Source organism: Leuciscus leuciscus (genome assembly GCF_965113295.1).
Source record: "Leuciscus leuciscus genome assembly, chromosome: 20".
Classification (NCBI taxonomy): Eukaryota; Metazoa; Chordata; class Actinopteri; order Cypriniformes; family Leuciscidae; genus Leuciscus; species Leuciscus leuciscus.
In genome coordinates this window covers 868,754-893,729 of record NC_138744.1, presented here as the reverse complement: position 1 = coordinate 893,729, position 24,976 = coordinate 868,754, and the positions used below count along the sequence as shown (strand labels likewise).

Here is a 24,976-nt window from a genome sequence, read left to right as displayed (position 1 = left end):
AACACAGCCGACACAGGTAAACACACAACACAGCCGACACAGGTAAACACACAACACAGCCGACACAGGTAAACACACAACACAGCCGACACAGGTAAACACACAACACAGCCGACACAGGGATACACACAACACAGCCGACACAGGTAACTACACAACACAGCTGACACAGGTAACTACACAACACAGCTGACACAGGTAAACACACAACACAGCTGACACAGGTAAACACACAACACAGCCGACACAGGTAAACACACAACACAGCTGACACAGGTAAACACACAACACAGCTGACACAGGTAAACACACAACACAGCTGACACAGGTAACTACACAACACAGCTGACACAGGTAACTACACAACACAGCCGACACAGGTAAACACAGTAACACACAACACAGCTGACACAGGTAAACACACAACACAGCTGACACAGGTAAACACACAACACAGCCGACACAGGTAAACACACAACACAGCCGACACAGGTAACTACACAACACAGCTGACACAGGTAAACACAACACAGCCGACACAGGTAAACACACAACACAGCTGACACAGGTAAACACAACACAGCTGACACAGGTAAACACACAACACAGCTGACACAGGTAAACAACACAGCCGACACAGGTAAACACACAACACAGCTGACACAGGTAAACACACAACACAGCCGACACAGGTAAACACACAACACAGCCGACACAGGTAACTACACAACACAGCTGACACAGGTAAACACAACACAGCTGACACAGGTAAACACACAACACAGCTGACACAGGTAAACACACAACACAGCTGACACAGGTAAACACACAACACAGCCGACACAGGTAACTACACAACACAGCTGACACAGGTAAACACAACACAGCTGACACAGGTAAACACACAACACAGCCGACACAGGTAAACACACAACACAGCCGACACAGGTAAACACAACACAGCCGACACAGGTAAACACACCACACAGCTGACACAGGTAACTACACAACACAGCTGACACAGGTAACTACACAACACAGCTGACACAGGTAAATACACGTGCTAGAAGAGTTTTTGTTTTGTTTGTTTCTGGTCTCGCTTCGGATGACACGATGCCATCAAGCGGTATCTCTGGTCGTAATCAGTCCTTCACTGACCAATCAGCATTCATTAGCAGAATACTAGCGTGTTATGGGCAACAACAACTCAACCTGTGAGAAATCGAAAGGACATAAGTACTCGCTCATTCAATTTTCGACCTATAACCCATGTTGAACTTGCAAAACCTACAATAAAATCTGAGATTTCTCAACGGCAATCGGGAGAAAGAGACAAATTTAGCCGTCTAGCCCCATTGACTCCCATTCAGTCTGCACTCGCCCGCGATCACCTCCAGTGGAATTCTAATGGAACTGCAACCAACCATCTATACAATGGGGCTAATAGGAAGTGCCAAGGCTCTCCGTAGACGGGCTCTGGCGTTACTGACAGACTGGGAAGAGAGGAGCCGCAACAATGGAGAATATGAGGAAATACTAACTTACAGGAGTGTCTGATCATCTATCTGATAATATAAAGCTGTAGATGGGAACACATTTATGTCTGACACACAGTCTGACTGACTTACATACTGGACAGGGCAAGACATGATGAAGCTGATGCTGACTGAAGGGTCACGTGACCCCAGCGGCGCGTCTGATTGGCTGCCATCCAAGCAGCTTTGCTAACTAACTGCTGACTGCTTAACTAGCACTGCTAATCCACACCAACACAAGAGACTTCTGTGCATTAACAATACAATAATACATGCTGGCTATTATCTCTGATGGAGCTCATACGTGCAGAATTAGTCAGACTATTAATATGACTGTAAAAGGAGGGTCTACAAAAGCAGCAAAAGTTTAATTAAAAAGTCATAATCACATCTAGATGATATACAGTATAATCTGAGTCGCTTCTTCTACATGAGTTCGAGATTCTGCTGAATCTGTTCGCTCGCTTCAGCTCAAACTGCCCCAGTCTCGCGGTATAACCTGTGTGCCGCTGCTCTCACTCGCGAGGGTGAATAAAGGCATGTTGTACCTGTAGAGAATGCAGTGAGTTTCCTTCAGTAATGTGAGGTAAAGCACAACAGCTCAACTCATCTCAGATCCTCACTCCAGACCCGCTGTTGTCATGGTGCCGAGAGCGACGCTGCAGCCGGAACTGCGTCACGTTACTTCACGAGGCCGTACCAAAATAAAAGTCCCGTGATCTATTCTGATTAGTTATATACCCCCGTCTTGTACTTTTTTCCTTCTTTCTTTTCGTTTGTTTGTTCTACATTGTGACTGTTTCCATCTTTGTTCATATAATGTTCTCAATCAAATAAAATAAAAAAGTCCCGCTTTTGCCGTACTTTATTAGCCTAAGGATCCGGGTCTAGTGCATGTCTGAATGTGTTTTATAAAATGCATATATACGAATGTTTAGTTGTTGCACTGAAAGGCAGTCTGTGTAATGGACACGCACATATTTACAATACTTATGCATTTATAGAAATATACATACAGAAATATATGTATTCTTCAACATAACAATGTCAGTCATTCATAATCATATGTATTTTGTAGAAACAGAACGTAAAACATTTATTAAATAACAATCATAAAAATGTTGAAAATGTTTTTAAGAGCTTTAAATTCTGCTAATATGACTTAAAATGATTCCTCTTGTAAGAAGATTTGTAAGAGATTTTGATAGCATGAAATGAACATACCGGTTTATTGGAAATGGATAATATAACTAAAATTCTAATTTTATTTGGGAAAAATCATATACATAAAGAAAAATGTGTGTTAACTGTACCAAATGGTAGTTCCACTGTCTTAAAGTTTTTTTACAACTCTCTTCAATACTTCAGTACAGAACAATCGCTGTTACGACATCTCAGCTGTTGAGAAGGATACTTGATGTATTAGATGTATGAGTGATTTTTTGATACAAGATGCTGAATTGTGAAATTGTGAAAGATGCTGAAATTTTTATAAGTGTTTTGTATAACTCTGTATTAAAAAAATTAAATAAATAAAAAGCATGAAATGAACCTTCAAAATCTAAATGCATGTTGTATATATCTTACTATGAACAAATAATCTGTACATATGTTTCATTTAATAATTATTATTATTATTATTGACCTCGTAATGTTTAATCAAAATATCATAACCTTCGTAATCTCCAATAACGTGGTGCGCTTAAGCCCCGCCCCTGCAATTCATTTACAACAACTTTATTTTTTAAATGGTATATACTATACATTTTTTTAGATGCAGCTTTGATGTTAACAGAATACCTCCTAGACTACATCCGCTTCAGAAAGAATTAAACAATTTATCACTGATATGGAATAAGAAAATAGCATGATTACAAAGTCTACCATCAGCCTAATTTTACAATAGTTCGAATTAATATGAAATAATGTTATTTTCTAAATACTGTATGCACTAAACAATGATAAACATTAAAAAAAACACCTGATTTATTTTTTATCTAATTCCCTGACATTCCCCGCTTCTGATTTGCAGACACACTGAGGGGGCGGGGCAACGACAAACAAAACGCCCAATCATTTCACAAGAACGCGAGTATTTTGCATATGTCTCAGAATGCTTGTTACAACAGTAGTGAATCCTCTTAAAATGTACGTTTTTATTATTTTTTTTAATGTGCTCAAGATTTCTCATATACAGCTCTGCGATATAACCAACTTACAGCTCTTATCCTTGATTTTGTCTAATTGTTTTCGCTACCGTTATGCACATTAATAGCCACTATCGGAACTCTAAATCTAGGTGTTCCTCACGATATTACCGTGCTGTCGAGGCAGCACATATACTAAAATTGGAACGATACAGAGAAGATTAGCATTTCCCTGCGCAAGGATGACACGCATAATCGTGAAGCGTATCCAATTTTTGTGTTTATATTTCTAAATGTTTTCAATGATTTAAAATATCTTTATCAGCTGTCATAAAACGGATTTACTGCTAAAGGCATGAAATTAGGAGGGATCAACTAATCATTAGATCGTTTGATTGATTTAAGCCAATTATTGTACACAAATTATTAAATGAATTGTATAAGTTTATTCATCATCTAACCATAAATATTTTACAGACTTTTTTACATTAGTGCAATGACAAATAAGCAAAATGTATTCGCAATATCTAGCTTTTTTTACAAGTAATATACACTGAACAAAATTATAAACGCAACACTTTTGTTTTTGCCCCCATTTTTCATGAGCTGAACTCAAAGATCTAAGGCTTTTTCTATGTACACAAAAGGCCTATTTCTCTCAAATATTGTTCACAAATCTGTCTAAATCTGTGTTAGTGAGCACTTCTCCTTTGCCGAGATAATCCATCCACCTCACAGGTGTGGCGTATCAAGATGCTGATGAGACAGCATGATTATTGCACAGGTGTGCCTTAGGCTGGCCACAGTAAAAGGCCTTTCTAAAATGTGCAGTTTATCTCACAGCACAATCCCACAGATGAGAAGTTTTGAGGGAGTGTGCGATTGGCATGCTGACTGCAGGAATGTCCACCAGAGTAGTTGAATGTTCATTTCTCTACCATAAGCCGACTCCAAAGGTTTATAATTTTGTTTCAATTTGGTGGCCATAAAAATCTTACACAAGAGGGCAGCAGAGGTCATCGTATGTAAGGCAATTTGTCACATTTCATTAAAACACATTTAAGTGCTTTACAAGTTTTACAAGTTTTAATTACAAGATTTTTTGGTCATAATAATGTTTTTTTTTTTTTTTTTACATCCTTGTTTTATTCAATCGTTTCGTAAGCGTTTTAGGGCTTAATGTTCCCTTAAGGTATGTCTAACGAAATTGACTTAAAAAATAAACAATAAACCTACGCTTAAAAAAAGTTACTGGAGTAAAGATTGTCACAACTATTTTACATTATCGCCTCTCTATATGTTTTATTCAATGTATTTTTACAGGTCTAGCATTATTATTCTTATGTTTTAAATGACTACGTTGAGAAAACGACTAAACAAAACAAAAAGGTCATATGTTCCAGTATGTTATTTGTCTCACTCAATACTACACGAGGTAATAAAACATTGTTGAGTCCGAAGGTGAATGGATCGGATTCTAAGGGCTGTAATGTTTGTGTGAGAGTCAATAATCACTCAGACTCGCTGACACTGCTCTTGTTTTTGTCTTTTATCTGACAATATAGACACTATATACAACATTTATCGCATTACAACAATTTGCTTTTGGTTAAACAGGCAGTATAGATGTCTGGAGATGATCACACACATATTTTGGTATCGACAAGGATTTCAAATATTTCATGTAACATGAAGGATTGTGAGTCTTAAGTCATAAAAACACAAACAACAACAAAAAATAAGCCGAAGTAATGTATATCATCTGTCAGCACTGCTCTCACACTGTAGGAAACACTGAACTTCACAGATGGTCTGTGTGTGTGTGTGTGTGTGTGTGTGTGTGTGTGTGTGTGTGTGTGTGTGTGTGTGTGTGTGTGTGTGTGTGTGTGTGTGTGTGTGTGTGTGTGTGTGTGTGTGTGTGTGTGTGTGTGTGTGTGTGTGTGTGTGAACACTGAACATTAAACAAGCATGTTGAACTTCATAAAAACACTGAACAACCAGAGGTACAATACTACATCATCACACAACCTTTATCTGATCAACAATTTCCCTTTGCAATAAAAATAAAATCTAAAAGTTACTTTACATTCTTTAAAACATTCTCTAATCTCCGGGATGTTGGGATGAGCAGACGAGCTGATGGTCTGGGAGTCAGTCGCTGTCGCTGCCGGACTCACTCAGCTGAAGATCGTTTCCTGAGGACAACAACACACACTTCATCTTCTGCTGGTTATGAGGAGACAATCGCTGCGTCACAATACTATCCGCCTTAAATAGTATCTGAAAATAGAATTAGTACGTCCCGAATGGCAGTGTTGAAATGAGTATTCCAGATATACCCGGATGGTCTACTTTTCCCGCAGAACAAGCTAACGGCTAATGTCCCACAACTCACTGCGCGCTGGACGAGGATTCGATCAGAACTACAAATATGAGTGAAAAGTCTTAAACTACAGACATGGCGGATGTGCGAGTACGTAAGATACGTTTAACCATTAACTTTTAAATGCATAAATTGCAAACACATGAGGAGAGTCTCCGCATGAAGACCCGAGACCGGCAGATCAGAGTGTGCGACTACAGTTCTCTCCGAAACGGCAGGAAATTAAATGAAATTGAATGTGGATGATTTTAACTGTGACGAGATGATTGACAGGGCAGTTTACGGTGACAGGATTCACGTAACTATAATAATTAATTATTAATTTGTAACATTTATACTAGGCGACAGGGCTGTCCGTTAAAGATGACGAAGTAAAGTCCTAAAGCTTGCCTACTCTTTACTTACATAAAGAGTACATACTTTTAGGGCGTAGTATATAATTGGGACGCAGCACGTGACATGCGTGTGTGTGTGTGTGTGTCTTACTGAGCGTGTTCATCAGCTGGCTGCTGCCCTGTGATTGGCTGAGCGTGTTCATCAGCTGGCTGCTGCCCTGTGATTGGCTGAGCGTGTTCATCAGCTGGCTGCTGCCCTGTGATTGGCTGAGCCCGTTGTCCGTGTTGTTCCCGCCGGGAGAGAGACGAGTGTCGGGTTCTGAGTCGCTGCCGGAGCTGTTGTCTTCAGCGCCGCTGCCCGAGTCTGAGGAAGAGGAGCTGCTGCTCATCTGCTCGATCACGTCCACATCAGCCCGCAGCTCTGAGACACACACACACACACACACACACACACACACACACACATTACACCTCCACACAGCACTGGAGTCAGCGTTGCAACCTTAAACTGTAGTTTTCAGGCTCTACTAGAACAGGTTTTCCTGCTTGAATGTTGATTATTCTCCTCATATTCTCCATTGTTGCGGCTCCTCTCTTCCCAGTCTGTCAGTAACGCTCTGTTTACTTCCTGTCTCTATGAAGCCCCTCCTTCTGAAAAGCACACTGTGCTCTGATTGGTCGGCTGGATCAGTGTGTTGTGATTGGTCGAGCGCTTCAAGTGTGTTTGGGAAATATCCGCCCCTTCCCATAACCACCAGTTTAACACACTACTAACTAACTCAACCAGGCCCCGCCCCTTTATTCTGCGTATGAATTATTATAATGAGGAATATTGTGACGTGTTCGTTCCCGGAAGATACGACTCTTGTTACTAACGTAACCTCGGTTCCCCGAGATAAGGGAACGAGGATTGCGTAGCTATACGCTAAGGGGAAAACTCCTTTTTCTCTGAATATTGAAGCCTTTTTGTATAATAACGCAGTGCTACTGCAGTGCAGAGACTACTCTCACGCTATTGGCTGGTCAGTGGGAACTGCACGAACCTATGGCAGAGTGGCGTAACTTTTCCATTACGTATAAAACTATAAAAAAGCTCAATTCTGAAAACACAAGCGACCCCTGTGTGTGCGAGTGTGTGTCTGACCTCGCTTGATGTCGTCCAGCTGTGGCTCTGGTGAAGGGTGGTCTTTGCCTGGCGAGCTCCTAGCGCCCCCTGCTGGCCGGAGGGGTGTGCGAAACTGAGCCGTCAGCGGAGTCGCTCTCACCGACTGCTGATCCAGACGAGCCTGGACCTTACTGCTGCCCTCGGCCCTGACCAACACACACACACTCATCATCCACTGCTGCCCTCGGCCCTGACCAACACACACACACTCATCATCCACTGCTGCCCTCGGCCCTGACCAACACACACACACACACACACACTCATCATCCACTGCTGCCCTCGGCCCTGACCAACACACACACACACACACACTCATCATCCACTGCTGCCCTCGGCCCTGACCAACACACACACACACACACACTCATCATCCACTGCTGCCCTCGGCCCTGACCAACACACACACACACACACACTCATCATCCACTGCTGCCCTCGGCCCTGACCAACACACACACACACACACTCATCATCCACTGCTGCCCTCGGCCCTGACCAACACACACACACACACACACTCATCATCCACTGCTGCCCTCGGCCCTGACCAACACACACACACACACTCATCATCCACTGCTGCCCTCGGCCCTGACCAACACACACACACACACACACTCATCATCCACTGCTGCCCTCGGCCCTGACCAACACACACACACACACACACTCATCATCCACTGCTGCCCTCGGCCCTGACCAACACACACACACACACACTCATCATCCACTGCTGCCCTCGGCCCTGACCAACACACACACACACACACACTCATCATCCACTGCTGCCCTCGGCCCTGACCAACACACACACACACACACACTCATCATCCACTGCTGCCCTCGGCCCTGACCAACACACACACACACACACTCATCATCCACTGCTGCCCTCGGCCCTGACCAACACACACACACACACACACTCATCATCCACTGCTGCCCTCGGCCCTGACCAACACACACACACACACACACTCATCATCCACTGCTGCCCTCGGCCCTGACCAACACACACACACACACTCATCATCCACTGCTGCCCTCGGCCCTGACCAACACACACACACACACTCATCATCCACTGCTGCCCTCGGCCCTGACCAACACACACACACACACACACTCATCATCCACTGCTGCCCTCGGCCCTGACCAACACACACACACACACACACTCATCATCCACTGCTGCCCTCGGCCCTGACCAACACACACACACACACACACTCATCATCCACTGCTGCCCTCGGCCCTGACCAACACACACACACACACTCATCATCCACTGCTGCCCTCGGCCCTGACCAACACACACACACACACACATCATCCACTGCTGCCCTCGGCCCTGACCAACACACACACACACACACACACACACACAATCATCATCCACTGCTGCCCTCGGCCCTGACCAACACACACACACACACACACACACACACACACACACACACACACACACACACCTCATCTCACCGACACATGAGCGCAGACATACACACGCATGCACTGCGACACTCCCAGTCATGTGATCTCAATCAAATATTCACATTGCATGTTTTAGTTAGAATGATTGCAGTGTTATGCATCTGTAACTGGTCGTGCAGGATATACTTGGTAATATTGCATACATCATTATTAACACAAACACCACCAGTCTCTTCCAGTGTGAGTGAGGTGAGCATGATTTATGCAGGAGAGCTGAGCGAGTTTATCGTGTGGATTCACTGGATTCACTCAGTTCTGAGCTTCACACCACACTGTAGGACGTGTCTGATATTAAACTGTTATTAAAAGCATATAAAGTTGCGAAAGAGATTTCCATTTTGCCGGATATCCTCCTAAACACAGTCGGTTATGTCTTAGGTAAATGTAAACACTGAGAAAGAGCGTGTGTGTGTAACAGTATACTGGATCCCTGCCGCTCTTAAAGTCCTCCTGAAGTCAATAATTGTGAAGTTTCACTGATATTTAAAATGACTCATATCATATATCAATATCACCCACCAATAATCTTGTTAAATAATGGCATTTTCAATATTGACCAACACAGTCGGTTATGTCTTTAGTGAGTAAACACTGAAAGAGAGTGTGTGTGTGTGTGTGTGTGTGTATCAGTATACTGGATCCGTGCAGCTCTTAAAGTGACAGCAGCCTAATAACCCTGCTTCAGTCCTTCAGAGAGAGAGACGCAGGTGTGTTGCGTGTCTTTAATAACCCCAGCACATGAGTGAGTCCTCCGGCGTGCTCACCTGGTCTTCTTGACCTGTATGCTGCTGCTCAGCTTCTCCAGCATGTACTCGCCCGTGTCGTGGTTGATGATGAGCACGCAGTCCTTCTGATACGGCCTCTTGTTGCCCTTGAAGACGGTCATGGGCGGCGTGGATCCCTGCGGACGAGAGTGAGTGAGCACACACACACACACACACACACACACACACACACACACACGGCAGACGGACACACTCTTACCGGGATGTGTGGGAGTGTGATGGTCACCTCCTCGCCCTTGCCCACCTGCAGCTCTCCTTCACACGACGTGTCGATCGACGCCGGCTTAAAGTCATCTGAGGAGCACACACAGGACAGGCTCGCAGACATGCCGTGTGACATCACAATCAGGGTGGCAATCGAAACTCTATTCCAGTTCAGGAATCGGATACTTGTCATAAAATGTAAATTTCGATTCCTTTGTGAGCATTTCAATGTGACTTTAAACCAAGCGCTGTTTTCTGTGTTCATGTGTATCAGTATACTGGACCCATACATCATACATACGTCCAGCTCCTCAGAATCACACCCTGTAAGTATGACTAATTATTGATGTATACATTTTCTACCAGGTGTTCAAAATCCTTAGTTTTGTGTTTATATTGTGTAAGTTTCCGGCATAAACTCACGTTATTATTATCATCCTGAAATACTTCTGCTGATCAGCTGTGGGCCTCGATTACCTAAAACTGTCGTTCTCACTGCTTTGAGTAAAGATAAAGGATGGAGTAAGATTTGTTTTTTTTTTACTTTTGATACAAGTAAAGCTATTGTAGGAGAGTCCAAAACTAAAGGAGCCTTAAAAATATAGCATAATAGGGGCACTTTAATGGTCTTGAATCAAAATGGACAATTCTTGTTTTTTTATGGAATATAGCCGTGTTTACTCTGAATGATTAATCGGCACACATCATCATTATTGTGTTTATAATCTTGAATCAGAATAAGTTCCTCTTGCAGCTTCTCTTCTCTGATGATGTGGGCGGGGCAACCTGTCACTCACATGAGATCAGCCAATAGCAAACCACAACCATCCAATCAATTCCACACGGACACAATCAAGCCCCGCCCACATTTGTTCTTGATCGCAAATTCACTTTCATGCGTTAAAATGAAAAACATTTAATTGATTTTTTTGCGTTTGAATTTTCACTTTGTTTAAATTCAATTTTCATTCAAACAAAGTGTTATCAATATACATATTTTTAAATAATTTGGTAATTAATCAGGGCCAGAATAATAAAAGCCCGCAGATTACTTTAGCTTCTTCAGTTGTCCGTTAATATCGCGCCAAAATGATCCAGTCTGATTTTCCCGCTGCTTGTCAGTGACGTCACATCACCTCTACGCTGGATGTTGTTATTCTGCTGCTAAAGGCGCTTCTGCTAAACACTAATCTCGAGATTAGAGCTGTGTTTGTGTCACTCACATCTGATGGTGTGGAAGGATGATTTGGGTCTCTTCTCGAAACTGTCTCCGAGCTTCAGCACGTGCTCCTCTTTATCCAGAGGCGTGTTCGCGCTTCCGTTCATCACATCCAGTCCAGAACCGCAGAACCTCACAGGTAAACAAACACCGAGGAGAAGTGGCCACAGCACTGCGGCGGATCCAACACTTCCGGGTCACGGGGAACTAAAAGAGCGCACTCGCCAAGATCTGTACGTTATTATCCGTGTAAAATCAGACATTTGGCATTTAAAGCACAAGATAAAACGTGTATCAGATGAGCTGTTCGTCTTTCAAAAATGAGGAAAAACTCCATATGATGATAAAGTGAAATCAAATCAAACATTCAGTAATAAATAAATATATTAAAAGGAAATAGTATATGTATTAGACGCAGTTAGTCCGAGTGTTAGCACACATGCAGGTACATATTTCAAGATGAAAATAAACAAAATCCAGAGACTCGCTTGTGTTGTTTCACTTCCGGGTCAGTGATGCCAAAAAAAAAAAGTAGTAAAGAAATACGTGAGTAATTTAAGACAGTTGTTTTATGAAAGAGTCTCCGGTGCTATTTAAGTAATATCAAAATAATTTCGCGTTAAAAGGATGTGAATATATTAAGCACATACCCCGTGAGCTGATGGCGTGACACCCGCGCGATTACCGTAATTACACCTAACATCGCGAACACAGACCTAACATCACACAGATACATTCACTGCTTCCTTCAGTGGAAGACAAATCGGCACTGATGTCTTAAAGAACACAATTAAATAAATTAATAAACATAACTGAGTGAGAAAAACTAAAATAGCAGCATCAAAGCGTGTGTATGCGTTTCGGTGGCGGCGACATCTTGGTTCATTACGGTAAAGTCGAGATGAAGTCATTCCTCACACTGAACATGTGTGTATGTGTGTGAAGAGCACAGTACATGCGACCACAGCCATGACACACACACAGCCGAGGATTATCCTGTTATTCAGTGGGAAGCGGAAGTCAGGGAAGGATTATGTGGCAGATTTGATTCAGCACAGGTGAGTTGAGTGTCGCGCGCGCACAGGTGAGCTCGAGTGTCGCGCGCACAGGTGAGCTCTGCATGAACGCTGATGCTGTTGTTGTGATCGCAGGCTGACTGCAGAGGTGTGCTGTATACTCAGACTGTCTGCGCCACTCAAACAGCAGTATGCACAGGTAATACTACACTCTCTTTAACCCTGGATAGCCTGACATGTGTGATAACACGCAGATTTCTAAACTTTAGGCTAAATATTTGTAACTTAAAAACAAAAAGTTTGCATATGTGATTTGTTTTGTATCATATTCGATACATTAGGCATTTATGCACACGCTCATCTGCATACACTGTTGAGAGCCACGCCCACATCCCAATATCCAATCAGCAACCGGCGCACAGAACCAAGCTCCGCCTTACACTTGTTCTTTTTCAATAATCAGTATATGTACATCACAATATAGAAGGAAGGATCTGTCGCTTCTTCTTTACAGGGTACCGACAGTCCCTCTCATCTAAGCTGCTGTAAATGACCTCTGACCTCTTGCTGTTTCCTCAATCTCAATAGTTGAGGGTTAGCAGAATAATGACCTGTACTGTACTGTACTGTACTGTACTCCTGTACTATATCACTCCCATAACTCATGTAAATGATCAGAGGGTGTATAGGAAAACAGTAGTCAATCAGTAGTCCAGATAATCTATTGAAGAATAAAATCTACAAATATTTATCATAAATACAGTAAAAACAGTGAAATATTATTCCAATGTAAAACAGCTGTTGTCTACATTTACATTTATGCATTTGGCAGACGCTTTTATCCAAAGCGACTTACATTGCGTTTATCCTATACATTTATACATAGGTATGTGCAATCCCCTGGGATCGTTGTTAACGCAATGCTCTTACCACTGAGCTACAGGAAAGCTTATGTTTTTATTATTCCTGTGATCAAAGCTGAATTACTCCAGTCTTCAGTGTCACATGATCCTTCAGAAATCATTCTAATATGATGATTCACAAACAATTAATATTTCATTTAACAATTTAATTTCAGTTTAATGTGTAAACACACTCTGACTGGCGTGTGTGATGTTCAGGATCATGATGTTTGACTGGTGTGTGTGTGTGTTGTTCAGGATCATGATGTTTGACTGGTGTGTGTGTGTGTGTGTGTGTGTGTGTGTGTGTGTGTGTGTGTGTGTGTGTGTGTGTGTGTGTGTGTGTGTGTGTTGTTCAGGATCATGATGTTTGACTGGTGTGTGTGTGTGTGTGTGTGTGTGTGTGTGTGTGTGTGTGTGTGTGTGTGTGTTGTTCAGGATCATGATGTTTGACGTGTGTGTGTGTGTGTGTGTGTGTGTGTTGTTCAGGATCATGATGTTTGACGTGTGTGTGTGTGTGTGTGTGTGTGTGTGTGTGTGTGTGTGTGTGTGTGTGTTGTTCAGGATCATGATGTTTGACTGATGTGTGTGTGTGTGTGTGTGTGTGTTGTTCAGGATCATGATGTTTGACGTGTGTGTGTGTGTGTGTGTGTGTGTGTGTGTGTGTGTGTGTGTGTGTTGTTCAGGATCATGATGTTTGACGTGTGTGTGTGTGTTGTTCAGGATCATGATGTTTGACTGGTGTGTGTGTGTGTTGTTCAGGATCATGATGTTTGACTGGTGTGTGTGTGTGTTGTTCAGGATCATGATGTTTGACTGGTGTGTGTGTGTGTGTGTGTGTTGTTCAGGATCATGATGTTTGACTGGTGTGTGTGTGTGTGTGTGTGTTGTTCAGGATCATGATGTTTGACTGGTGTGTGTGTGTGTGTGTTGTTCAGGATCATGATGTTTGACTGGTGTGTGTGTGTGTGTGTGTGTTGTTCAGGATCATGATGTTTGACTGGTGTGTGTGTGTGTGTGTGTGTGTGTGTTGTTCAGGATCATGATGTTTGACGTGTGTGTGTGTGTTGTTCAGGATCATGATGTTTGACTGGTGTGTGTGTGTGTTGTTCAGGATCATGATGTTTGACTGGTGTGTGTGTGTGTGTGTTGTTCAGGATCATGATGTTTGACTGGTGTGTGTGTGTGTGTGTGTGTGTGTGTGTGTTGTTCAGGATCATGATGTTTGACTGGTGTGTGTGTGTGTGTGTGTGTGTTGTTCAGGATCATGATGTTTGACTGGTGTGTGTGTGTGTGTGTGTTGTTCAGGATCATGATGTTTGACTGGTGTGTGTGTGTGTGTGTTGTTCAGGATCATGATGTTTGACTGGTGTGTGTGTGTGTGTGTGTGTGTGTGTGTTGTTCAGGATCATGATGTTTGACTGGTGTGTGTGTGTTGTTCAGGATCATGATGTTTGACTGGTGTGCGTGTGTTGTTCAGGATCATGATGTTTGACTGGTGTGTGTGTGTGTGTGTGTGTGTTGTTCAGGATCATGGTCTGGACTACGAGGAGCTGCTGGGCTGTGGTCAGTATAAGGAGAGGCATCGGGCCGAGATGATCCGCTGGGGAGAGATGAGGAGACAGCAGGACTCGGGCTTCTTCTGCCGGCTGGCCGTCCAACACGCTGAGAACCCCGTCTGGGTACATTATCATAATCATAATCATACACTGTTTGAGAACTGAGCGACTAAGCCTGGTTTCTCCCAAGGTTTTTTCTTCTGTCACTGATAGAGTAACACACCCTCTCCTGTCATCATGTGACCTCAGTAACACACTCTCCTGTCGTCATGTGACCTCAGTAACACACTCTCCTGTCGTCATGTGACCTCAGTAACACACGCTCTCCTGTCGTCATGTGACCTCAGTAACACATGCTCTCCTGTCGTCATGTGACCTCAGTAACACACGCTCTCCTGTCGTCATGTGACCTCAGTAACACACGCTCTCCTGTCGTCATGTGACCTCAGTAACACATGCTCTCCTGTCGTCATGTGATATTTTTAACTTCACATAATTCTGTATTTTAAATACATTTTCGCGTTATTTACACTTAATTGCCCGACCGAAACAGCTGTACTCACTCAAGCGGTGAAAGCATTATCCGTATATCTGCGTAATTTGCGCGCTGTCGCAGAAGCGTCAGCGGAAGCGTTCAGCTCTCGTGTTCAGCCTCCTCGTGTGAAGACCGACTCGGGAAAAGACCATCGACTCTACCTGCGCGACTCCACCGAGCAAGGACACCTGAAAGGCACTTAAGTATCTCCTCTTCCCTTTCTCTTCCCTCTACTTACCTTATTGTTCACCTTAATCAACATGTGCTTTCAATACATTCCTGTTATCTCTCGGCACCGTCCTTTCATCACGCGCAATAGGCAGCGCAATACTGCCAATCTGCGTCCCATCCTCACATCCTCACACACTCCTCTCTCTCTTTCCGTGGGTCTATGGAATTGTCAGTCAGCAGTCAATAAAGCTGACTTCATTCCAGCCTTTGCATCTCATTCTACTCTTAGTATCTTGGGGCTGACTGAGACCTGGATTCGTCCAGAAGACTCAGCAACCCCTGCTGCTCTCTCTAGCAATTTCTCCTTCTCCCACTCCCCTCGCCAGTCTGGGAGAGGTGGGGGTACAGGGCTTCTCGTTTCTAACAATTCCAAATACTCCACGCTCTCTTCTCTATGCAACAACAACTCATTTGAATATCATGCTATTACACTTACAACTCCCATTAAAATCCATATTGTAGTCATTTATCGCCCCCCAGGTCAGCTGGGTAACTTTGTAGATGAGCTGGATGTGCTGCTGTCCACTTTCCCTGAGGACGGCACCCCACTTCTAGTCTTCGGTGACTTCAACATTCATCTCGAAAAGCCACATGCAACAGACTTCACCTCTCTCCTAGCCTCTTTCGATCTCAAACGACTCATCACCACAGCTACTCACAAATCAGGCAACCAACTGGACCTGGTTTACACACGCAACTGCACCACAGAAAACATCCTGGTGACACCTCTCCACGTTTCAGATCATTTCCTCATTACTTTCAGTCTACAACTCTCTACCCCTGCACCACCACCCCCACCACCAGTCACTTTCAGACGAAACCTGCGCTCACTTTCCCCCTCCCATCTCTCCTCTGCCGTGTCATCCTCTCTTCCCCCACCCTCACAATTCTCATCTCTGGATGTGAATACCGCAACGGACACCTTATGCTCCACTCTAATCTCTTCTCTAGACATTATCTGCCCTCTCTCCTCCAGGCCAGCACGCGCTACTCCCTCTAACCCCTGGTTATCTGAGGTTCTTCGGGAACACCGGACCGAACTCAGGGCAGCGGAGAGGAAATGGCACAAATCAAAAGACGCATCTGACCTGAGTATGTATCAATCTCTCCTCTCCTCCTTTTCTGTTGATGTTCATGCTGCAAAATCTTCATACTTCCACAACAAGATCAACAGCTCCTCCAACACACGATTACTCTTCAAGACATTCAACTCTCTCCTCTGTCCACCTCCACCACCACCCGCCTCCTCCTTAACTGCTGACGATTTTGCGCACTTCTTCACCAACAAAACAACAGCTATCAGCAGTCAGTTCTCAGCTCCACACACACAGGAACCCAGACCGACCCCTTCCACAGCCAATACCCCTCTGTCCTCCTTTTCTTCGCTAACCGAGGAAGAAGTATCTACACTTCTCCTCTCCAGTCACCCTACCACCTGCCCGCTTGACCCCATCCCCTCACACCTTCTACAAGCCATCTCTCCCACACTTCTACCATCACTCACACACATCATCAACTCATCCCTCCACACTGGCACCTTCCCTACAGCATTCAAGCAGGCTCGGGTTACTCCATTGCTCAAAAAATCAAAGCTAAACACATCATTTGTAGAGAATTACAGACCTATCTCTCTCCTACCATTCATTGCGAAGACACTTGAAAGAGCTGTCTTCAACCAACTAACATCCTTCTTGTCTCTAAACAACCAGCTGGATGTCAACCAATCTGGCTTCAAGAAAGGACATTCAACTGAGACTGCATTACTGTCAGTCACAGAAGCCCTACGGATCGCAAAAGCTGCTTCCAAATCTTCAGTCCTCATTCTCCTGGATCTGTCTGCTGCCTTCGACACGGTGAATCATCAGATCCTTCTGTCCACCCTCTCATCACTGGGCATCACAGAAACTTCACTCCACTGGTTTGAGTCCTATCTCACAGGTAGGTCCTTCAAGGTCGCATGGAGAGGTGAGGTATCCAGAGCACATCAGCTGACCACAGGGGTTCCCCAGGGTTCAGTTCTTGGTCCCCTCCTCTTCTCCATCTACACCACATCACTGGGACACATCATACAGGCACACGGTTTTTCCTACCACTGCTATGCTGATGACACACAGCTCTTCCTCTCCTTTCAACCAGATGATCCCACAGTAGCTGCACGGGTCTCAAGCTGTCTGGCGGACATCTCCACATGGATGAAGGAACATCACCTGCAGCTCAACCTGGCAAAGACTGAGCTTCTCGTCCTCCCTGCCAATCCATCTCTACAGCACGACTTAACCATCCAGCTAGAGTCATCATTAATCACCCCATCAAGATCGGTCAGAAATCTTGGAGTAACGTTTGATGACCAGCTGACCTTCACAGATCACATTTCAAAGACAGCTCGATCATGCAGGTTTGCACTGCACAACATCAGGAAGATCAGGCCTTTCCTAACTGAGCATGCAACACAACTTATCGTCCAGGCCCTGGTCATCTCTAGGCTTGACTACTGCAATGCCCTTCTGGCTGGACTCCCAGCATGTGCGACCAAACCCCTACAGATGATCCAGAATGCTGCAGCTCGTCTTGTCTTCAACGAGCCCAAGAGGGCCCACGTCACTCCTCTGTTCATCTCTCTGCACTGGCTACCTCTAGCTGCTCGCATCAAGTTCAAGGCACTGACGCTTGCTTACAGAACTATCACAGGCTCAGCTCCCTCCTACTTTCACTCACTCCTACGAGTCTACATCCCTACCAGACACCTACGATCGGTCAACGAGCGACGTCTCGTGGTTCCATCACAGAAAGCCACAAAATCACTTTCCAGAACATTCTTATTCACAGTTCCATGCTGGTGGAACGCTCTCCCCACCCTCATCCGGAATGCAGAATCCCTGACAACATTCAAAAAACAGCTGAAAACCAATCTCTTCCGTGAGCACTTAACCTTATAGAAAAAAAACGAAAAAAACACCACACATCGAAACACCACTTATCAGGCTTATGCTACTCTGAATAATACCTGAACTTCGTATTTTGAGCACTTCCTGCGTTGTTGTTGCTCTTGCCTCTTTATGATGACTCGCTGAATTTAGTCCTAATTTGTAAGTCGCCTTGGATAAAGGCGTCTGCTAAATGACTAAATGTAAAAAATGTAAATGTAACACACTCTCCTGTCGTCACGTGACCTCAGTAACACGCGCTCTCCTGTCGTCATGTGACCTCAGTAACACACTCTCCTGTCGTCATGTGACCTCAGTAACACGCGCTCTCCTGTCGTCATGTGACCTCAGTAACACACTCTCCTGTCGTCATGTGACCTCAGTAACACGCGCTCTCCTGTCGTCACGTGACCTCAGTAACACACTCTCCTGTCGTCACGTGACCTCAGTAACACACTCTCCTGTCGTCATGTCACGTGACCTCAGTAACACACTCTCCTGTCGTCATGTGACCTCACCTCAGTAACACGCGCTCTCCTGTCGTCATGTGACCTCAGTAACACTCTCCTGTCGTCATGTGACCTCAGTAACACACGCTCTCCTGTCGTCATGTGACCTCAGTAACACACCCTCTCCTGTCGTCATGTGACCTCAGTAACACACTCTCCTGTCGTCATGTGACCTCAGTAACACACCCTCTCCTGTCGTCATGTGACCTCAGTAACACACGCTCTCCTGTCGTCATGTGACCTCAGTAACACACGCTCTCCTGTCGTCATGTGACCTCAGTAACACACGCTCTCCTGTCGTCATGTGACCTCAGTAACACACCCTCTCCTGTCATCATATGACCTCAGTAACACACGCTCTCCTGTCATCATGTGACCTCAGTAACACACGCTCTCCTGTCGTCATGTGACCTCAGTAACACACTCTCCTGTCGTCATGTGACCTCAGTAACACACTCTCCTGTCGTCATGTGACCTCAGTAACACACCCTCTTCTGTCGTCATGTGACCTCAGTAACACACGCTCTCCTGTCATCATGTGACCTCAGTAACACACGCTCTCCTGTCATCATGTGACCTCAGTAACACACGCTCTCCTGTCGTCATGTGACCTCAGTAACACACGCTCTCCTGTCGTCATGTGACCTCACCTCAGTAACACGCGCTGTCCTGTCGTCATGTCACCTCACCTCACCTCAGTAACACCAGACCCGTCTACGGAGAGCCTTGGCACTTCCTATTAGCCCCATTGTATCGATCTTGGTTGCAGTTCCATTAGAATTCCACTGGAGGTGATCGCGGGCGAGTGCAGACTGAATGGGAGTCTATGGGGCTAGACGGCTAAATTTGTCTCTTTCACCCGATTGCCGTTGAGAAATCTCAGATTTTATTGTAGGTTTTGCAAGTTCAACATGGGTTATAGGTCGAAAATTGAATGAGCGAGTACTTATGTCCTTTCGATTTCTCACAGGTTGAGTTGTTGTTGCCCATAACACGCTAGCATTCTGCTAATGAACGCTGATTGGTCAGTGAAGGACTGATTACGACCAGAGATACCGCTTGATGGCATCGAGGCATCCGAAGCGGGACCAGAAACAAACAAAACAAAAACTCTTCTAGCACGTGTATTTACCTGTGTCAGCTGTGTTGTGTGTTTACCTGTGTCGGCTGTGTTGTGTATTTACCTGTGTCAGCTGTGTTGTGTGTTTACCTGTGTCGGCTGTGTTGTGTGTTTACCTGTGTCAGCTGTGTTGTGTGTTTACCTGTGTCAGCTGTGTTGTGTGTTTACCTGTGTCAGCTGTGTTGTGTGTTTACCTGTGTCAGCTGTGTTGTCGATGCCTCGAGAGAAAAGAAAGTGCAGAGCGCGAAAGCACCAAAGTGACTGAAGGATTGCCGTCAAGCAGTATCTCTGGTCGTACGATGTGTATGACGTCATTGACATTTTAAAAGACTTTTTAAAGCAAATAAGTGACTCTAAAAAATCTAACACCCAGCAATGTGTAATTTCTTTGCATCTCCTTTCGAATACAACATTCAAATTACTAGACAAAAAATTATATCCTGAGAAAAGTGGATTTTGATGGTTTAGCGTCATAGTCCTCCATCAATTCTGCACTCGCCTGCGAGCGCCCCCGCATGGACAGAGACGTGTTACTGCAGCCAGTCCAGAAACCGGAAGTAACCAGAGAGTGCCAATTCTCTTCCTATTAGACATTCTCTGGTAACACGCGCTCTCCTGTCGTCATGTGACCTCAGTAACACACCCTCTCCTGTCATCATGTGACCTCAGTAACACACGCTCTCCTGTCGTCATGTGACCTCAGTAACACACCCTCTCCTGTCATCATGTGACCTCAGTAACACACGCTCTCCTGTCGTCATGTGACCTCAGTAACACACCCTCTCCTGTCATCATGTGACCTCAGTAACACACGCTCTCCTGTCGTCATGTGACCTCAGTAACACACGCTCTCCTGTCGTCACGTGACCTCAGTAACACACGCTCTCCTGTCGTCATGTGACCTCAGTAACACGCGCTCTCCTGTCGTCATGTGACCTCACCTCAGTAACACTCGCTCTCCTGTCGTCATGTGACCTCACCTCAGTAACACTCGCTCTCCTGTCGTCATGTGACCTCACCTCAGTAACACTCGCTCTCCTGTCGTCATGTGACCTCAGTAACACGCGCTCTCCTGTCGTCATGTGACCTCACCTCAGTAACACTTGCTCTCCTGTCGTCATGTGACCTCCGTAACACGCGCTCTCCTCTCGTCATGTGACCTCACCTCAGTAACACTCGCTCTCCTGTCGTCATGTGACCTCAGTAACACGCGCTCTCCTGTCGTCATGTGACCTCACCTCAGTAACACTCGCTCTCCTGTCGTCATGTGACCTCAGTAACACGCGCTCTCCTGTCGTCATGTGACCTCAGTAACACACACTCTCCTGTCGTCATGTGACCTCAGTAACACGCGCTCTCCTGTCGTCATGTGACCTCAGTAACACACACTCTCCTGTCGTCATGTGACCTCAGTAACACACGAGGCTTGTTCGACTTCATGCAGCTCTGCGCAGACCGATCGGCGGCTGACTTGAAGCAGTGCATGCCGGTTAGAAATTTTGTCCGACTTGATACAGCGCCGACGCCACGTGACTGTGACGTATGCCATCAAAGTACCGCGAGAGCGATTCGGGAGTAGCCGGAGAACTCAGCCAGCGCAGCTTCTCAAGAGCGGCTGCACTGGGCTGCAGGAGGGCTGATGACGACACAGCTGTTCCACGATTGGCCGGATTCACCGCATGACAACGATCACGTGTGTTTCGTGTTTATTCGAACACCTTTAGTTCCTCTAAAGCTCACAAATCAGTTTTTGATAACAGTAAACACTATTTTCATGTAGTTGTGATGTTATATTGTGTCATGTTTATCAAATTAAAACTGATTAAAAAACGTAGACTCCACTTCATTGATAGTATAGCTTATGTTGAACTTTATTCTTGTTCAAACAGACGCTGTATGAAGCAGTACATTTAAAGTATTGAATGAAAATGTCTCTGAAACATCTGTGTATTATTTGGCAAATATTGCATTTATTTCACTTCAGCTGTGGTAAAGTATGCAAACACCACGTGAGCGGTCACTACGAGAACCAGAAAGTGTCCGACTTCACGTCTCCGTTTGCAGCTCCTCCCCGCCTGCACGCGGCTACTCTCGCCGATCGGTTACATCCAGCCGCAGCCGATGTCGAACACACCTACGCTCTCCTGTCGTCATGTGACCTCACCTCAGTAACACGCGCTCTCCTGTCGTCATGTGACCTCAGTAACACACGCTCTCCTGTCGTCATGTGACCTCAGTAACACACGCTCTCCTGTCGTCATGTGACCTCAGTAACACGCGCTCTCCTGTCGTCATGTGACCTCACCTCAGTAACACACGCTCTCCTGTCGTCATGTGACCTCACCTCAGTAACACGCGCTCTCCTGTCGTCATGTGACCTCAGTAACACACACTCTCCTGTCGTCATGTGACCTCAGTAACACACGCTCTCCTGTCGTCATGTGACCTCACCTCAGTAACACGCGCTCTCCTGTCGTCATGTGACCTCACCTCAGTAACACACGCTCTCCTGTCGTCATGTGACCTCACCTCAGTAACACGCGCTCTCCTGTCGTCATGTGACCTCAGTAACACACGCTCTACTGTCGTCATGTGACCTCAGTAACACACGCTCTCCTGTCGTCATGTGACCTCAGTAACACACGCTCTCCTGTCGTCATGTGACCTCACCTCAGTAACACACGCTCTCCTGTCGTCATGTGACCTCACCTCAGTAACACACGCTCTCCTGTCGTCATGTGACCTCAGTAACACACGCTCTCCTGTCGTCATGTGACCTCAGTAACACACGCTCTCCTGTCGTCATGTGACCTCAGTAACACACGCTCTCCTGTCATCATGTGACCTCAGTAACACACGCTCTCCTGTCGTCATGTGACCTCACCTCAGTAACACGCGCTCTCCTGTCGTCATGTGACCTCACCTCAGTAACACGCGCTCTCCTGTCGTCATGTGACCTCAGTAACACACGCTCTCCTGTCGTCATGTGACCTCACCTCAGTAACACATGCTCTCCTGTCGTCATGTGACCTCACCTCAGTAACACATGCTCTCCTGTCGTCATGTGACCTCACCTCAGTAACACATGCTCTCCTGTCGTCATGTGACCTCACCTCAGTAACACGCGCTCTCCTGTCGTCATGTGACCTCAGTAACACACGCTCTCCTGTCGTCATGTGACCTCAGTAACACACGCGCTCTCCTGTCGTCATGTGACCTCAGTAACACACGCTCTCCTGTCGTCATGTGACCTCAGTAACACACACTCTTCCTCAGATCGTCAGCGACTGCAGGAGGAAATCGGATGTACAGTGGTTCCGGCAGGAGTTTCCTGACCGATGTGTGTGTGTCCGTGTGGAGGCGTCAGAGCAGACCAGATCACTGCGGGGCTGGAGGTTCACCACAGGTACAACACACACACACACACCAGATCACAGCGGGGCTGGAGGTTCACCCTAGGTACAACACACACACACACACCAGATCACAGCACCACTAGGCTGACCAAAGTGCTTTACAGAACAACAAGATTAAATAAAGATATAACATGCATAACAACAAATAAAACAAAACTAAGAGCAACATAGCTAAGAGTAACCATAAAACAGGAGTAGCAAAACAGTAGCAGACTCAAACATAAATGAGTAAAACCAACCGAAGTGGCCCTCTACGCTCCAGTGTAGAGCGAAGCGTTCCCAGCAGAGTCCGGGATCCCAGGCTTCCGGGCAGAGGCAGTGTAGGGATGAAGAAGCTCAGAGAGATAAGGAGATAAGTTATGTAGAGATTTAAAAACGTTATTCTCTGGTGAACTGGCAGCCAGTGTAGAGATCTGAGAATAGGAGAGGTGTGTTCATATTTACGACACAGTACAGTGTATACTTTCTTCTTGATTTACCCCTGAAAGAATGGAAGTGAAATGTGACAACATGTTTTATCATACGCACTGTTTTATAAGTCTGAATATTTGTTGGCGTATGCCATCTTTTGCTTTCGGGCGCCCGTATTATAAGTGCTTTATAAACGAGAGCCCTGAAGAGCATCTAACGCTGTTGTGCACTGCTCAGGTGTGGACGACGCCGAGTCCGAGTGCGGCCTGGATGAGGGACTGCAGTTCGACTGGATCCTCCAGAACGACGGAGAACACGAGCTTCTGGAGAAACAGCTGGAGGAGCTTCTGTCCTCGCTCACTCAAACATGAACACGCATCCATAAACCTCATCATCGGACCATAATCAACACTTCTCCTCATCATCATCTGACCATAATCCACACTTCTCATCATCATCGGACCATAATCAACACTTCTCCTCATCATCATCTGACCATAATCCACACTTCTCCTCATCATCATCGGACCATAATCAACACTTCTCCTCATCATCATCTGACCATAATCCACACTTCTCCTCATCATCATCAGACCATAATCAACACTTCTCCTCATTCGCTCACTTTACTGGCGTTCCGGAGCAGAGTCAGGGACGGACATAATAAACAGAACTGATGTTGCAAACTTTATCAAATATAACACCATGTCCTAAGCAGACGCGATGCAAAAAGATTCCAGCGACAAGTAATTTGTCTGTCCACACCAGAAGCGACGCGACTTTGAGATGCATCAAAATCAATCAAAGCCCACAGCCAATCAGAGCAGCGTGTGGGCGGAGTCTCGCGGCACCAGAGAGTAATCTTGATTCTTGACGGCACTCGCAAGAAGAGTCTACATAATCAAATTCACAAACATTACACCATTTAAACATTATTAAAAATACATACTGAGTTACTAAAACGATCTTTGTCAAAGAATACACTTGTTTGTTCACAGTTTGAACGTTCTTGTTTCCATTTGTTTAATTTCAAGATCTGAGGTGAATTATCCATTGTTGCTTTAACATCTACAAAGCTGGAGC

At 45.3% G+C, this 24,976-nt stretch overlaps 4 protein-coding genes and 2 long non-coding RNA genes across 7 annotated transcripts in view; 3 read left to right on the top strand and 3 right to left on the bottom strand.

The window, feature by feature from the left end:
* bbs9 (Bardet-Biedl syndrome 9) overlaps nt 1-2,223 on the bottom strand; it is a 177,853-nt gene extending 175,630 nt beyond the window's left edge. The window contains 1 exon segment of the mRNA XM_082150880.1: nt 2,084-2,223. The gene's annotated coding sequence lies outside the window, so the exon portion shown is untranslated.
* Nucleotides 2,224-5,210: 2,987 nt separating this feature from the next.
* Nucleotides 5,211-11,848, bottom strand: eaf1 (ELL associated factor 1). Of its 2 annotated transcripts, none has more exons than XM_082150834.1 (6): nt 11,275-11,848; nt 10,047-10,141; nt 9,827-9,963; nt 7,545-7,711; nt 6,591-6,821; nt 5,211-5,877 (listed from the first exon to the last, which is right to left on the bottom strand). In XM_082150834.1, the coding sequence occupies exons 1-6, from the start codon at nt 11,375-11,377 to the stop codon at nt 5,834-5,836; spliced, it is 777 nt and encodes a 258-aa protein (XP_082006960.1). In that variant the 5' UTR covers nt 11,378-11,848; the 3' UTR covers nt 5,211-5,833. The 2 variants fall into 2 exon arrangements, with proteins under 2 accessions (XP_082006960.1, XP_082006959.1); XM_082150833.1 differs by having other exon boundaries at nt 6,552-6,821; nt 11,275-11,845.
* A 200-nt stretch (nt 11,849-12,048) lies between these two features.
* Nucleotides 12,049-24,549, top strand: pmvk (phosphomevalonate kinase). The gene is made up of 5 exons (XM_082150859.1): nt 12,049-12,328; nt 12,422-12,485; nt 14,718-14,870; nt 23,343-23,472; nt 24,131-24,549. The coding sequence occupies exons 1-5, from the start codon at nt 12,204-12,206 to the stop codon at nt 24,262-24,264; spliced, it is 606 nt and encodes a 201-aa protein (XP_082006985.1). The 5' UTR covers nt 12,049-12,203; the 3' UTR covers nt 24,265-24,549.
* LOC309484531 lies at nt 12,502-13,334 on the top strand. The gene is made up of 2 exons (XR_014200895.1): nt 12,502-13,089; nt 13,224-13,334. It is a non-coding gene; the product is annotated as an uncharacterized lncRNA (long non-coding RNA).
* LOC309484388 (uncharacterized protein) lies at nt 15,471-18,639 on the top strand. Its single transcript, XM_082150688.1, has 2 exons — nt 15,471-17,451; nt 17,650-18,639. Exons 1-2 carry the CDS (start codon nt 15,543-15,545, stop codon nt 18,447-18,449), a joined length of 2,709 nt encoding a protein of 902 aa, XP_082006814.1. The 5' UTR covers nt 15,471-15,542; the 3' UTR covers nt 18,450-18,639.
* LOC309484552 lies at nt 18,894-23,422 on the bottom strand. Its single transcript, XR_014200915.1, has 3 exons — nt 23,318-23,422; nt 22,698-22,736; nt 18,894-18,950 (listed from the first exon to the last, which is right to left on the bottom strand). It is a non-coding gene; the product is annotated as an uncharacterized lncRNA (long non-coding RNA).
* Nucleotides 24,550-24,976: the final 427 nt, after the last annotated feature.

Bases quoted from the DNA above. Each gene is read 5' to 3' on its own strand.
- eaf1 (XM_082150833.1), bottom strand. From the start codon at position 11,377: ATGAACGGAAGCGCGAACACGCCTCTGGATAAAGAGGAGCACGTGCTG. The intron at 10,142-11,274 runs GTGAGTGACACA...TGTGCTCCTCAG, and splicing joins ATCCTTCCACACCATCAGAT to ATGACTTTAAGCCGGCGTCG. The intron at 7,712-9,826 runs GTGAGCACGCCG...TGTGTTGGTCAG, and splicing joins ATACAGGTCAAGAAGACCAG to GGCCGAGGGCAGCAGTAAGG.
- pmvk (XM_082150859.1), top strand. From the start codon at position 12,204: ATGTGTGTGAAGAGCACAGTACATGCGACCACAGCCATGACACACACA. The intron at 12,486-14,717 runs GTAATACTACAC...TGTGTTGTTCAG, and splicing joins TCAAACAGCAGTATGCACAG to GATCATGGTCTGGACTACGA. The intron at 23,473-24,130 runs GTACAACACACA...TGCACTGCTCAG, and splicing joins GGGCTGGAGGTTCACCACAG to GTGTGGACGACGCCGAGTCC.
- LOC309484388 (XM_082150688.1), top strand. From the start codon at position 15,543: ATGTGCTTTCAATACATTCCTGTTATCTCTCGGCACCGTCCTTTCATC. The intron at 17,452-17,649 runs GTAGGTCCTTCA...CCTTTCAACCAG, and splicing joins GTTTGAGTCCTATCTCACAG to ATGATCCCACAGTAGCTGCA.